Raw genomic sequence first — 14,322 nt, 5'->3', positions numbered from 1 at the left:
GACCTATACTGGTCGTACCTCTTCTTATGTCCGAAATTCCACACATTTCATCACCTTAATCTCCTCCCTCACGGTCGATCCCCAAGACATTCTCGTCAGTTTCGATGTATCATCCCTATTTACTAATATCCCCATACATGACTCTCTAGTTGTTCTGCGAGATCACTTGACCAATGATAACAAGTCTTTGGTTTTGGCAGATCTTGCGGAAAAATGCCTCCTTTCAACATATTTTTCTTTTAGAGGCAATTTCTACAAACAAATATCTGGAACACCAATGGGTTCTCCCCTTTCCCCTGTCATTGCTGACATTTTCATGGAAGCCTTTGAGTCTTTAGCCCTAGAATCTTACCCCTTAAAACCAAAAGTCTGGTTCCGCTACGTGGATGATACATTTATCATCTGGCCCCATGGTCAACATACCCTTTCTCCCTTCCTAGATCATCTTAACTCACAACATCCGAGTATAAAATTCACAATGGAAGTAGAAAATAATCGGTCCCTTCCCTTTCTCGATGTGTTAGTCACCTCCAAGCCCAATGGCCGATTGGGTCACTCTGTTTATAGAAAAAAGACTCACACGAATCGTTACCTACATGCTTCATCACACCACCATCCTGCCCAAAAGAATTCTGTGATCAACTCTCTCATCCATCGGGCCATTTCGATTTCTGAACCTGACAACCTTAGAGAAGAACTTGGCCATCTGCAAAAAACCCTTGTCGCCAACGGTTACTCCAAGTCCACAATTCAAAATATTACACACCGACATCTACATCCCCCTTTACACCCTAGGACGACAAATTCAGAATCTTCGGGTAATACGCCTGTGGCTTTTCTTCCGTATATTCGAAGTGTCACTGATAGGATTGGCAAAATTCTTCGCAAGGAAGGTATCAGGACTACTTTTCGACCACCCAAGAAAATCTCACAATATCTACCCTCTCCTAAGGACCCATTACCGCCCCTATCTTCCTGTGGTGTCTATTCTATTCCTTGTTCATGTGGACAAGTGTATATTGGCGAAACTGGTCGTTCCGTCAAAACTCGGATTCAAGAGCATCAAAGATGCATTCGATCAGGTCTTTTCTCCCATTCTGCAGTTGCAGAACACTGCCAAGAAACCGGTCATTCCATATTGTTCGAAAAAACTCATATCATTTCTAAGAGCCCCTTCTTTTATTCCAGGAAAATCCGCGAATCTCTAGAGATCCGTAAAAATCCACATAATATCAATCGAGAGGAAGGATACTACTTGTCTCCCATCTGGAATCCCAGTCTAGAGCCGCCGTCCGGTCCCGCTACCACGATGCAGCCACATGATTGGCCAGCGCGCGCTTCTTGACGTTCGCGCCACGGAGTGTGCCGATACGTCCCGACACGACAGGTCACCGCGACTATAAATAGAGCGGTAGCGGAGTAACCGTCGGATTCACTCCCTGCCTCTCGACGCGTTAGTGTTCTGAGCTGTTGGACGTGAATCCCTGTCCTGGCATTTGGTTTTCACCTCTGGCTGCGTTGAGTAGTTGAGTTACTGTGACCAAATGCCCATCTTGGTAGTTAGTATTCGCCTCTGGTTGCGTTGAGTAACTGAGTTACCGTTGCTAACTACCCATCTTCTTGTCTTTTTCTTCTTCTTTTTTTCTTTCTTTTTTGTTCTCCTGAAGAAGCTACATACAATTGTAGCGAAACGTCGAGATGAACCCACTTTTGGGTCACTCACAAATGACACGGTCCAAACCCGGAAGACGAATAAACTATAATTTGTGTTTTTGTGTGGTTGATTTTTAATCCTACTTGTAGGGAGGCAGGTATAGTTTCTCCAGTTGCGATACTGAATCATCGATTCTGTCAGCAAAAAGGACAATATCGTCAGCAAACCTCAAATGACTAAGCATTTCTCCATTGACATTAATTCCTTTTTCACTCAGATTTGCGTTCTTAACCATATGCTCTAATAATGTTGTAAACAATTTTGGCGAAATTGTGTCTCCCTGTCGCACTCCCCGTTTTATTTTAAATACGTTGGTCTTTTTATCTGCCAGTTTCACACTTGCTGTCCCATTTTGATAGATGTATTTTATCATGTTTATATAGCGATGATCTATACGGCACTCTGTTAAGGCTTTTAACATCTTTTGATGACTTATTGTGTCGAAAGCTTTTTCGTAGTCAACAAATATCATGACTAATGGCTTGTTATATTCAACACTCTTTTCTATTAAGTTCTTAATTACTTGTAAATGATCATTCGTGCCATATCCTGCTCTAAAACCTGCTTGCTCTCTTGGCTGATAGAAATCCAACTTACTTCCTAGCCTGTTGGTAATAACTCTTGGTTGGTAATAAATAGCTTATATACTTGTGACAACAAGCTAATGGGGCGGTAGTTTCTAAGGTCGCTGATATCTCCCTTCTTATGAAGTAAGATGATTTCCGCGTTGTTCCACTGCGTCGGTGTTATCGCTTCGCACAGACATTTATTGAACAGTTTAGCAAGTGTCAGTAAGAGCTTATTTCCTCCTAGTTTTATGCTTTCGGTCATTACCCTGTCTTCACCTGGGGATTTATTGTTCTTCATCACCCGAAGTGCATTTTTAATTTCGTCAATAGTAATGTTCGACATTAATTCTGAGCCTTGATTCTCTATCTTTGGTAAGGGGCGTCTTTCATCGGATTCACTTGTTTCATAGAGTTGTCTGTAGAAGTCTTCCACTGTTTTCACTATTTCTTCCTTATCAGTCACAATGTCGTCTTGTTTATTTCTTAACTTATGTATGTTCTTTTTTCCTGTGGACATGTTGTGTCTTAGAACTTTCAGACTTCTATTTTTCTCTATCATCCTTGTCACCTCTCTCATGTTATGTTGCCGTATGTCTTTTTGGATTTCTTTGTTTATTGTTTTACTGAGTTGACTAAATTCTGCGTAGTTTGTGTTATACCTGTCTTTTAGCCTCCTTCTTTCTTCAATCAGATTTTTAGTGTTGAGACTTATTTTCTCATGTTTTTTCTTCATTTTAGGACAGCACAACTTCTCCGCTTCTTTAAGGGCTTTTACGATACTTTCGTTTAAAACTTCGACCTGTGTTTCGTCGTTGATTTGTTGAAGGTTATGGTCAATGATTGATTGATGATAGTCAAAGGATTTTATCATAAACCAAACATGTAGCTCTCAACTATTGTTTGTTAATAAATTTTTAAGTTACGGTATACCATTGTAATCATATTTTAGTGACGTAAACATACAAAATGCCGGGAGATTATATACTAAGTAATACATTTATTAGCAATTAAATCATTTTGGCGTGACAGAATCGCACACAAGTAACATACCGAGTAATAAAAATGTTTTAAAATTTAGTATCACTTGCCATATCATCTCATTTCAAATAATTTAGCAAAATGACATCCGTCCGAATTATGAAAATTTGGTCAGTTACCGATCTATTTTTTCAAAACCTGCATTAATTATCCTAATTTCTCTTCAATAATCTCTGTTAATCAGTTTTTGATTATTATCATCATCAGTGGCATTACAGCTCGTTATGAGCCAAAGCCTTCTTCAGAACAATCTTCCATTCGCCCCTGTCTCTGGCAATTCTTCTCCATGCTTTAACTCCGATGGATTTTAGATCATCCTCTATGTTATCTTGATACCTAAGTTTTGGTCTTCTTCTGGCTCGTCTTCCCACTGGTCTTCTTCGGTTGAAAACTTTTCTGATCGTTGCATCTTCATCTCGCCTAATTACATGTCCCATCGAAGGCGTGCTAATTTAATATATTTTACAACGTCAGGTTCTCCAATTTGATTATTATGCCAACTTTTTATAGGCTGCTATATCCGATAGTTATATCTCTGAGATAAAATACATTTGTCCATCTACTTGGCATGTTTTTTCCTTCCCATACTCCTGTAATGATTTGGCAAAATACTTCTATTACAGACTGTGAAACGTATCGCCAAAACTTAATTCTTTCTTAATATAGCCCTAATATATTTCTTTATTAATAATACAGTGTACGCCTCTGTACCCTAGTTCTTTGTAGTATATTTCTTTTTAAATGTATCTTTACTACAAAAATAGATTGAGAGTTAGTTAACTGTCTCATAAATCTTTCAAATTGTTTTTAATCTATACCTGCAGACCAGTTTTTCCAGTGGTCAGGCACCTGCATAATATATTCGCGTTAAAAGATTTTAATATCTGGTCTTAAGACATTTTTTATTACTTTTATATACGTAACTGTAAGCCATAAATCACACATCTGTATTTTTTATCGTTATATTTTTACTAAAAGGTTACTTAATACTACAAGGTTCCTTAATAGTTGACTATAAAAACGTTCTTGAACGCACAAACTAGAAGCCAATAAAAAAGATCGTTAAAAGAACCGTTGAAAAGATTCATGTAAGACCGTTACTACAATTTCCTATAAAATGCTGGTTCTTTGATGGCCTAAACACATTCTCAAGTCCCCAGTATGAACGGCAATATCAATCGTTCTCTACATAACTCTCACCCGTTCTCTACGTAGCCCTTACAGAAGACAACACGTTGTGGTTAGGACAATAGGTTTTGATACTCTCCACTAGAAGTCTCACAATACACTCTTACGTCCCCAGTTGGGACGGCCATCACGCGCTACGTAAAATTATTTCGCTTTCACCACGCATTATCGCATAAAACATAGTAAAGTGGTCAAGTTTTTAAATTTAGTAGTGTTAACACAAATTGTAAAATTGGTGGCTGCTTCGACAAAGATTTATTAATCACAGTCTTTGTAATCAAACACTTAGAAGTTTGGTGCTAATCTTATGTTGAGGACAAGGGACATCCACAACAACTTCTTTAGACTAATCTCCCCATTCGGCTATCATGTTTGCTATTGTATTTTCTTTTTTAGTAAGTGTTTTCTCGGTCTGTGTTGTGGTACTCTTATTCTCATAGTCGTAAGTAGTGTTTTCTTCTTCATGCCTAAAAATCTCTTTATAGTGGTCAAATCATCTCTATGGACTTTGGTTGTTCCTTCGAGTACCTATTCTTTTTTTCATTATAGAATATAGTTTTATTTTGATATCCCTTCTTCTAATCTTCTACTTCTTTGTACTACTGTGCTGCTTGTTACTTTTATTTTATTTAGATAGTCTCTTTTTGCCCGTGACAACTTCTCTTCGCTTCTTTATTATATATTGTTGGTATTTTGTTCTAGTTTCTGTTTTATTATACTCTAAGATGATCGGTATAGCTTTTTTCTGTTTGCTACCCTCTCTGTTCATTCGTCATCAGCCCCATTGTTAACGGATTTTGCTTTCAGTGCATTAATTTTAGTATGCTTGTTATGATTTACAATAACTGGTTTGATATCTATTTTCCAATATTTGCATTAAAATCGCCTATAATTTACATCTTGTTCGAAATTGTGTAATAGCATATGTATACTTCTTTTTAAAAAGCTTCTTTCTCCTCCATATCTTTCTGGTGAAGGAGAGTGCACATAAACGGTACTTAATTTCTTGTATTTGATTTTTAATCAAATCATGCATAACCTGTTGGAAATGGGAGTAAAACTAACTACCTCTATCTTTATATTATTGTTTACCATACAATATATTTTTGGCGGTTTTTCTTGACTTCCGCTTTTAAAAAAACTAACGAAAGTCGGGAAAAAACCGATTACATTTAAAATAGAGACCCCACCAAAATCATCACAAAGTTATATCCGTTACTTCTGCCAAACCAGTCTGCGCAAAATCGTTTCGCTTTTAGCCTTCTTCGCATCAACCCTAGTGACCCAGATCTCTATATATCCAATTGAATGTACCAAACAGTGAAATGAACTAGGAAAGGAGAGCGACGATCTGTGAACAATACCAAATTCTGAAGATGACGAAAATTGAGTAATGTGATTAGTTTTTCAAATAATATTGATTGTAGTTAAGATTAATTATGTTAGTCAAGAAATAACTCAACACACACATGCACGTAGTGTGACAAGCAAACTCTAAACAGAAGAAAGACTACAACAATACTGTATACTACTTTTTATTTTATTTTTATTATTATTGTTAATATTTACCTCCTCTGGTTGAGTACCAACGCTTTCGTTATCACTTAACTCATTATCTTCTTCATCTAGTAGATCGTCTTTGTTTAACGAAGGAGAATCTGCTAATGGTTCTTCATCAAATCGCAGATGGGACTTTTCTATGCTTTCAGTTCTGATTTTCTTATTGTGGAGTAGCGTTAACCTAAAATGATGTCAAAAATTTTAAATACATTCGTTTTAATTTGCAAATCGAAAAATAGATATTCAACAAATATCCAGTCAGTAAAAAACAATTTTAATCAACAATTTATTTGAGCAATCACTGATTTACCATTAGAAGATTTTATTTTCATTATAATTCGTATTTTACATTGAAAGATACATGAAATCTTACATAGATAAGAAAGGAAAGATACATCAGAGAACAAATCAATGTATCATCATTGTTTTGACAACGTAATTGCGCTATCTATTTTGCATTTGATTTGGTCTCCCTTTTTGTGCATTGGGAGTAAAACTCCAGTACTCCATTCTTGTGGTATTTGCTTAATCTGTTAAGTATTATATCATGTATGGCTTTCAATACAGAGTCTCCTCCTTTTATTAGTTCTGCAGAGATCGTGATATTGCTTGAGACAAGTGACTTCTTGTTTTCAGCCTATTGGCTGCTGCTTTCTCTCGTCTATTGAGAGGAATTTCTACCTTTGTTGTCTGTTTGATACAGTATTATTTCATCTCCATGTGACTTATATCCTTTCTGCTAAAACTGTTCTTTAAAGAATTCGTATAAAACGATAATTATCATACACATGGCAACGCAGTAGATTATTTTAAACAGTGTTAAATTTGATCTGAAACATTCGGGTTTCAATCGGTAGACTAAGAGGAAATATAATTTTGATCTCTCTCTAGTACGTTTATTGACGTTTCAATTTCCACTTCGGAAATCGTTTTTTTTTTATTTTTGAAAATGAACGATTTCCGAAGTGGAAATTGAAACGTCAATAAACGTACTTTAACCTTTAATTGTGGCTTATTCCCATTTAAATAGTAATTACTTTAAAATGCCACAAGAAAATGGCTTCAGAACAATATGATTTAACTAGTTGTGTTGATGTAGAGCGACTATTCAAAACCAGAATTTGGATAGAACTGACAATTATAACAAATGCTGTAGTTATAGAAAAACTTAAAAGTAAAACTTTTGTGGCGTTTTTGTTTCATTAAAATACCGCATAAAAACCGGTATTTTATACGAGATCATTTTTGTAAAAGAATTATTTACATAAAGGTTTTAAAATTGGTTTTATAGAGAAAGTCCGAGTTAATTGACGCTGTGTGTACTTTATGCATCTGTTATTAAAATACCCTTCAAATATATAGAACCTATACAATATAAATATCAAGTATAAAAAACATAATTTATATTAAATACTCACTTCCTGATTTTCATGTCGAGTAACCACTTTTCTTTTTTCTGTTGTATCACAGTTTCCAAAGAATTTTCGATCTGCCTGATAACAGCCTTGTTCTGAAGCAATTCATTACAAATATATGCTAGAATTTCAGCCTTAGTTGTGGGACAAAGGCTCATAAACGGTCGGTTTTTCAACAAATCTGATAGTTTGTATGTCTGATTGCCGTGTAATAATTCATAATATTGCGCGTTCTTTCCCGTCTGGGTTATAATCATTTCGTCTTCATTTTGATGGTGATCTGCAATTCTCTTTTCACGTTCTCTTTCGAAATGAATTCCAGTTAAAGCCTTAATTTCTCCAGTTGCATTGGCGTACAAATATATCCTTAGAATTTCCGATATATTTGAAGGAGTTATATCAGCTTGTCTTAAACTTTGGCCTAGATTTGTTGTGTATCTTGCTGGATTGGGTATTCCCGGATCTTCAATAGCACAAACTAGTAGATGAGTCATTATCGAAAATAGTTCGTCTTCGTATTCCGTCGACATTTTACTAGGTAGTAAAGCATGCTGAAGAGAATTTAAAGTAGGAAGAGATTCCATATCGAAACCTAGAGTCTCGCCGAAATTGTGCAAAAATTCGAATACCATCAGGAGATCACCAAATGCTTTTGCCGACAATTTCAGACCAGGTATTCGCTCATATTCTGGTAAAAACGTCTGATCAATTTCCAGATCTTCACACGGTTTTCTAATTTCAGACAGGATTTCCAATTCTTGTTTCCTTTGCTCAAGTTTCTTTTCCTTGTTTGCTTGCTTTTCCGCGAGAAGCTGTTGTTTTTTACGTTCTCTTGCTTCCAGTTTACGTCTACTTTCCAATGTTTTTATGAGTATCATGTGCTGACGTTTTCTCTCTCGTTCCTACAATAATTACATAAAGATTGTATTAGTTTTTAAATTTAAATATTCTTTAAATAAACATATCAATAATGTCTAACAATAAAACACTGAAAACTTTTGTTTTTAACACTTCCACAAAATTTATTTTAAATCGTTATCACTACAACTGTTTCGGCAGAGTGCCTTTCTCAAGTGATCTTTTTTTGGTATGTGTTTACACTTTATAGTATAAGTGTCTAAAACAAAAGTTTTAGACACTTAGACTATAAGTTTTATTGTTAGATAAAATGAATTTCCATCAAGTAACGGTCGAATCCATCACTTATATCAATAATGTCTAAGAAACAAAAAGTTTTTTTCTCATGTACATCAAATTTGATAGAATTTTAAAAAGTGTAATATCGCTATATTGTCTGACTAGTCAGCAATGAATTAATCTTAATTTCAGTGAAATATGATTTCTCTATGATGAAACAATCAAACAAGAGTTATGAGTTCATTAATTTAATGGAAATTTTATATATAAAAATCTAAAACCAAATTAATTTAATAATCTGTGTCCCCTCCAGCAGCATTAATTACAGTTTGACTCCGAATTGGCATGCTTAAAATTAAATTATCAATTTCTTTTTGAGGCCATATAATTCATTCCTGTGTGGTAAACCTGTTATGTTTACCGTTACAATTTTTTAACTATGTTTTCTCAAACATTTGATCATAATCCTTGTATCGGCATGTAAGTGATATTTATTTATTTAATTTCAATTTTACTAGATTGTTTTTTCACTTAAGTTTTATTTTGTTTTATTTAATCAATTTTAAAGTCACATATAAAAATCACACACATATAATATTGACATAATTGCTGTATGTTCTATACCAGACAGCACCCTAATACGGTTAATTATATTTTCAGCATTTAGTTTACCACGTACCGTTGACCTGAAGATGCATAGCAAATTATATTATGCGAAACCGGTCGTTGATGGTAGAATAAATTGATTGTGAGTAAGTCTTATCCTTATTTTTTTTACTTAAATTATCTCAATATCTTAAATTTTACGAATCACGTCTATGAAGACAAATTTCGTTATGTAGCAGGTAGTTTTAAGCTGTATTTTATAAAAATTGCACAAGAAGTAAATAAACAGTATAAATAAATCAAACTATGTGTTTAATTCGCGTTATTATTTTATTAAATATTTTTGTAAAAAAAAATAATTACCTGTTCTTTAAGAAGGGTGGCTTGCTGCTTTTTTAGTTCTTTATCCTAAAAAAAGATAAGACATATCAGTGTAGTTACTAAAAAAAAAATTTTTCTTAGGAATTTTGCTTTCACATCCTGAAGAAAGACTAGTGAGTAATTTGTATGAAATAAATTAAGCAATCAAATCACCACTGGTAAAGTTCAATTTTCTGAAATGAAAGGAATATGAAACACCAAAGTAGAAATGCGAAGATTTCTTGGTTGACGAAACCAAAATTCAGATTTTTGCTTTAATCTGTGCCTTCTATAAATTGCAAGGCCAAACAGACGATGAAAAAGATGTAAGAAAGACATGGGGAATCTAAAAGTTGTATTCTACAACATATCTTCTCATCCAAGCAAAGATCCTTGGTGAACTGGTTTCTTGTACTCATAAAGAGTAAACAGAAATAAAAGAAAAGACAGTTAAGATTTGATTTCACATATAGTGCCTCTGTATATTCGCTTATATGTATTTCCTCCTACCAGGATTCATCAGAGCGACTGGTACAGAAGCTCTAAAAGTAAAATCAAATCTTTTCCGGAATATGTTTCGTTTGCGTATTGGCTATGTAGATAACGATGGTCATGTTCTTTTTACTATTATGGTTTAACGTGTATTTTTTCTTCTGCGGACCTTTAAATGATTCAATTGTGTTTATCGTTACCACCTTTATCGTAATAGTTAATAATGAGTGATTGACGATCCATATTAACATTACAATTTGAAAAAGAAAAACTGAAGAATATGTTGAAGTAGAGGTCAAGGCAGAAGACGCTCAACAACGGCTGCAGAGAGCTGTAGTTCGAACTAGAATCGAATTGGAAGAAGTTCGTGGAACCGGAATAAGTGAGAAAAGAGGTGTAAACTGCCATCCTAAAACTCAAAGACAATAAAGCTCCAAGAATCGATGAAATCTGTTCGGAAATGTATAAAAAAGGTGGTGATCAACTTTTTGCAGCAATCCATAAATTAATAGTACTTAAGTATATGGCAGAATAAATTGGTACCAGAAGAGTGGCTCAAAGGAATAATATGTCCATTCCATAAAAAGGGTGATCAACTGGAGTGTAAGAACTATAGAGGCATTACTCTGTTAACATCTGCGTATAAAATCTTCGGCAATGTATTGTTTGAAAGACTTAAACATGTTACAAAGAATATTGTTGGTCAATATCAATGCGGATTTACTGATGGAAAGTCAACTACACATCAAATTCAAGCACATAGGCAAATTCTAGAAAAGTCACTAGAATATAACATACATACACACCATCTCTTCGTCGACTTCAAAGCAGCCTATGACAGTGTGAAAAGAGCTGCATTATATAATGCAATGATAGACTTTGGGATCCCACCTAAGTTAGTTAAGTTGACCCAACTAACAATGCAAAACGTGTGCTCATGCGTTAGAATCGAATGAGAAAACTCTACGTTCTTTGACATTATTAATGGTATAAGATAGGGGGGCGCGCTGGCGTGTCTCCTCTTTAATATTGCCTTGGAAAAGGCAATCAGACAATTAAATATTAGAATGAATGGAACTATTTTTAATAGACCGACGCAAATTCTCGCATTCGCTGACGATAAAGTTGTAGTGGGCAGAAGTATGAGAGACATGGTGCAGTGTTTTACAAGGCTTGCGGACGCGGCAAGTGAATTAGGACTTATGGTAAATGAGGAAAAAACCAAATATATGTTGGTTTATAAAAACCCCCCAAATATCTAACAGAGAATTCAAATTAACAACCATACCTTTGAGCAAGTCAAAGAATTCATATATCTTGGATCGCTAGTAAAGCAACAAACACGACAAGCGACGGAATAAAAAGACGCATAGCAATAGGAAACAGAACTGTTCACGGTCTCCAGAAACATTTAAAAAATAAAAATATAAAACGTGCAGTACAGCCCAATATATACAAGACCTTAATAAGACCGGTTTTGATATATGGGGCTGAAACGTGGACCGTATCTCAAAATGATGAAAGACTTCTAGGTATTTTTGAGAGAAAAATTCTTAGACAGATTTTTGGGGCCGTAAATGAAAATGGGCTATGGCGTCGAAGATACAACTTTGAACTATATCAGTTATACACCGATCGAGATATTGTGAAATTCGTTGAAGTACAGAGACTTAGATGGGCTGGACACATTGCTAGGATATCAGATCACGAATACACGAAGAGCTTAACATTTTCAAAACCAGAGGACACAAGAAGTAGAGGACGATCACGAAGGAGACGGATTGATGATGTGGAAGAAGACCTACAGATTCTAAGAGTGGGAAGTTGCCAGGAATCGATAGGAGTATCGACTTCTTTGTGAGCAGGCCAAGATTCACAACGGATTGTCGAGCTAATTATTATGATGATGGAAATACAAACCATTCTCTTCTTATGGTGCCCTATCCAATTAGTGGATGTTGGCGACAATTCTGGCATACTCCTCTCGGTCTTGTGTGGCTCTAAAGAGTGCATGGGCGAGGTTTGTCCAATCCCTTATGTTTTTAAGCCATGAGTATTTCTTTCCTCCGATGCCACGTTTTCCTTCTATCTTCCATTCCATAATAAGCTTTAAGAACTGGTACTTGGAATTTCGAAATATATGACCCAGATAAACAGTTTTTCTTATTTTTATTTTTGGCAGCAATTATCGTTCTCTGCCCATTCGATTTAATACTTCGACATTTGTTGTGTGATCTGTCCAGGGAATTTTAAGTAGTCTTCTAAATACCCACATTTCAAAGGCCAATCGGTTCATCACATTGGCCTTTATGGTCCAGGTTTCTACACCATATAGCAGTATGGAGTAAATGTAACATTTTACAAAGCGATATCGAAGCGTTAAGTTAAGGCTGCTGTTGCTTAGCAAGGTTCTCATATTAGTAAATGCTGTTCTGGCTTGCTCAATCCTGCTACGTATCTCTATGTCTGGATCTAGATCTTCAGTTATCCAACTACCGAGATATCTGAACTTGGGGACCTTTTGGATGTTCTTATTGTTTACTCTTATACTTAATTGCATATTTCGTGTTCTGCTAACCACCATTACCTTCGTCTTGTCTATATTAATCTTCAAGCCCAGTCGTTCTCCTTCAGTGTTTATTCTATCTATTAGCCGTTGTAGCACTTCTTGGCTATCAGCTATTATGACTGTATCATCAGCATAGCCAAGATTACTAATAGTCTGTCCGTTGATTTTGATTCCATCTTCAGTGTTACTTAAGGCTCTATCGAAAATAGTTTCAGAGTAAAGATTAAAAAGAAGGGGTGACAGAACGCAACCCTGTGGTACACCTTTTTCGATTGAGAAATATGTAGATTCCAGTCCTACTCTCACAGGTGCCACTTGATTCATATAAAGGTTCGTTATGATTTTCAGGTCATTCTCATCTATCGAACGTTCCTGGAACAATCTTACTAATTCTGAATGATTAACACAGTCCAAATTAACACAAACCATTAATTGACCTGAATGTATGAACATCTCTGGGACATGCCAGGGAGAAAATTAAGAATTAAATAGAAGTAAAAGTAAAAATTGCTTTAATTAAAATATGCAAAAATCTTACTTAAACTATGAACGATAACATCGTTAGAATTACGAGAAGACGCGTAGTTGCAGTTTTAAAGGATCGTAGAAGCATACGTTTTTGAAAAAAAAAAAAAAAAATGATTGTAATTTTGGTTCACTGTTCAATGTTCGAAACATCAACATTTCCAAATATAAGGTTGCTTTTTTTACAAACAAAATATTTTATCTATTGTACGCGTTATATTTAAACAGCTTCAAAACAGTTTTAATAAAACAAGTTAATCTATTTTGTTACCTCTATCATTGGTGGATGCTTAATTTCCTTTTCGAATTTGATTTGTTCTTGCCTCTCAAAATATTCGTTTTCTTGCGCATGCGCTAATTTAGTCTGCTCTTTGTCTTGTCGTGCTGCTTCTCTAGCTGCTTGCTGCTTTCTTGCCAACTCGATTCTCTGTTCAACTGGAATACTTGTCCTCATTGAAAATGAAAATTCTTCAAGCCTACATAAAAAGAAAAGGAATAAAATAAAGAGAATGAGATTAGAATGTAGAATTCCTCTTTCATGTAAAAATGTATTTGTAACTATATATTTATGTAAATTAGTAAATGAATAAAGCACAATGTAAAAAAATATGGATATATAATTAAATAACCAACATTAAGTTTTTCCTTTTGAGAGAAAAATGATCCTTATGAAATATGGAGAAGAAACTTAATCTAATTTGCAATAGTAAAAAAACTCAATATTCATTATACAAAAAGTTTTTCGAACTCTAGTTTTTTCAATAGATTTATAAATTTAACAGATACTAAATTCAGTAATAGCGAGATACAACTTTTAGAGAAAGGCTACATAACAATCAAACAACTGTAGAATATTTAGGTGTAGATGAAAGTAGAGTTAAACAAAACTGCCAACAACATAGATACAAGTGCAATTGCAAAATAGAGATCCGACGAGAAAATATCAAAAACAAATTAAACTGGCGTTAGAAAATTTAAAATCAATATTAATTCCAATAGAACAGAAATACCTCAATATTATGACCCACAGCCACCTAAATAATTGTACTCTTTTAATAATTGTATTTTTTACGCAGCTCCGTCATATAAAATAAAATTAAAAAACAAATGTTAGATTATTTTAGCACACACACAGACACACACTGAATT

The 14,322-nt window shown here is 34.7% G+C and overlaps 1 protein-coding gene across 3 annotated transcripts in view; it reads right to left on the bottom strand.

Moving 5' to 3' along the window:
- The window catches only part of tou (bromodomain adjacent to zinc finger domain 2B toutatis), a 90,092-nt gene that overhangs the window by 37,047 nt on the left and 38,723 nt on the right, over positions 1-14,322 (bottom strand). For all 3 annotated transcript variants that reach the window (XM_072523806.1, XM_072523807.1, XM_072523808.1), the window contains exons 13-16: positions 13,445-13,649; positions 9,591-9,635; positions 7,488-8,386; positions 6,079-6,250 (exon numbers count right to left, since the gene is read on the bottom strand). In XM_072523806.1, coding sequence (XP_072379907.1) covers positions 6,079-6,250; positions 7,488-8,386; positions 9,591-9,635; positions 13,445-13,649 — 1,321 coding nt within the window. The remainder of the gene's footprint in view (positions 1-6,078; positions 6,251-7,487; positions 8,387-9,590; positions 9,636-13,444; positions 13,650-14,322) is intronic.

Source organism: Diabrotica undecimpunctata, chromosome 2 (genome assembly GCF_040954645.1).
Source record: "Diabrotica undecimpunctata isolate CICGRU chromosome 2, icDiaUnde3, whole genome shotgun sequence".
Classification (NCBI taxonomy): domain Eukaryota; kingdom Metazoa; phylum Arthropoda; class Insecta; order Coleoptera; family Chrysomelidae; genus Diabrotica; species Diabrotica undecimpunctata.
The sequence above is the reverse complement of the archived record's forward strand: the minus strand, read 5'-3'. Positions and strand labels throughout refer to the sequence as shown.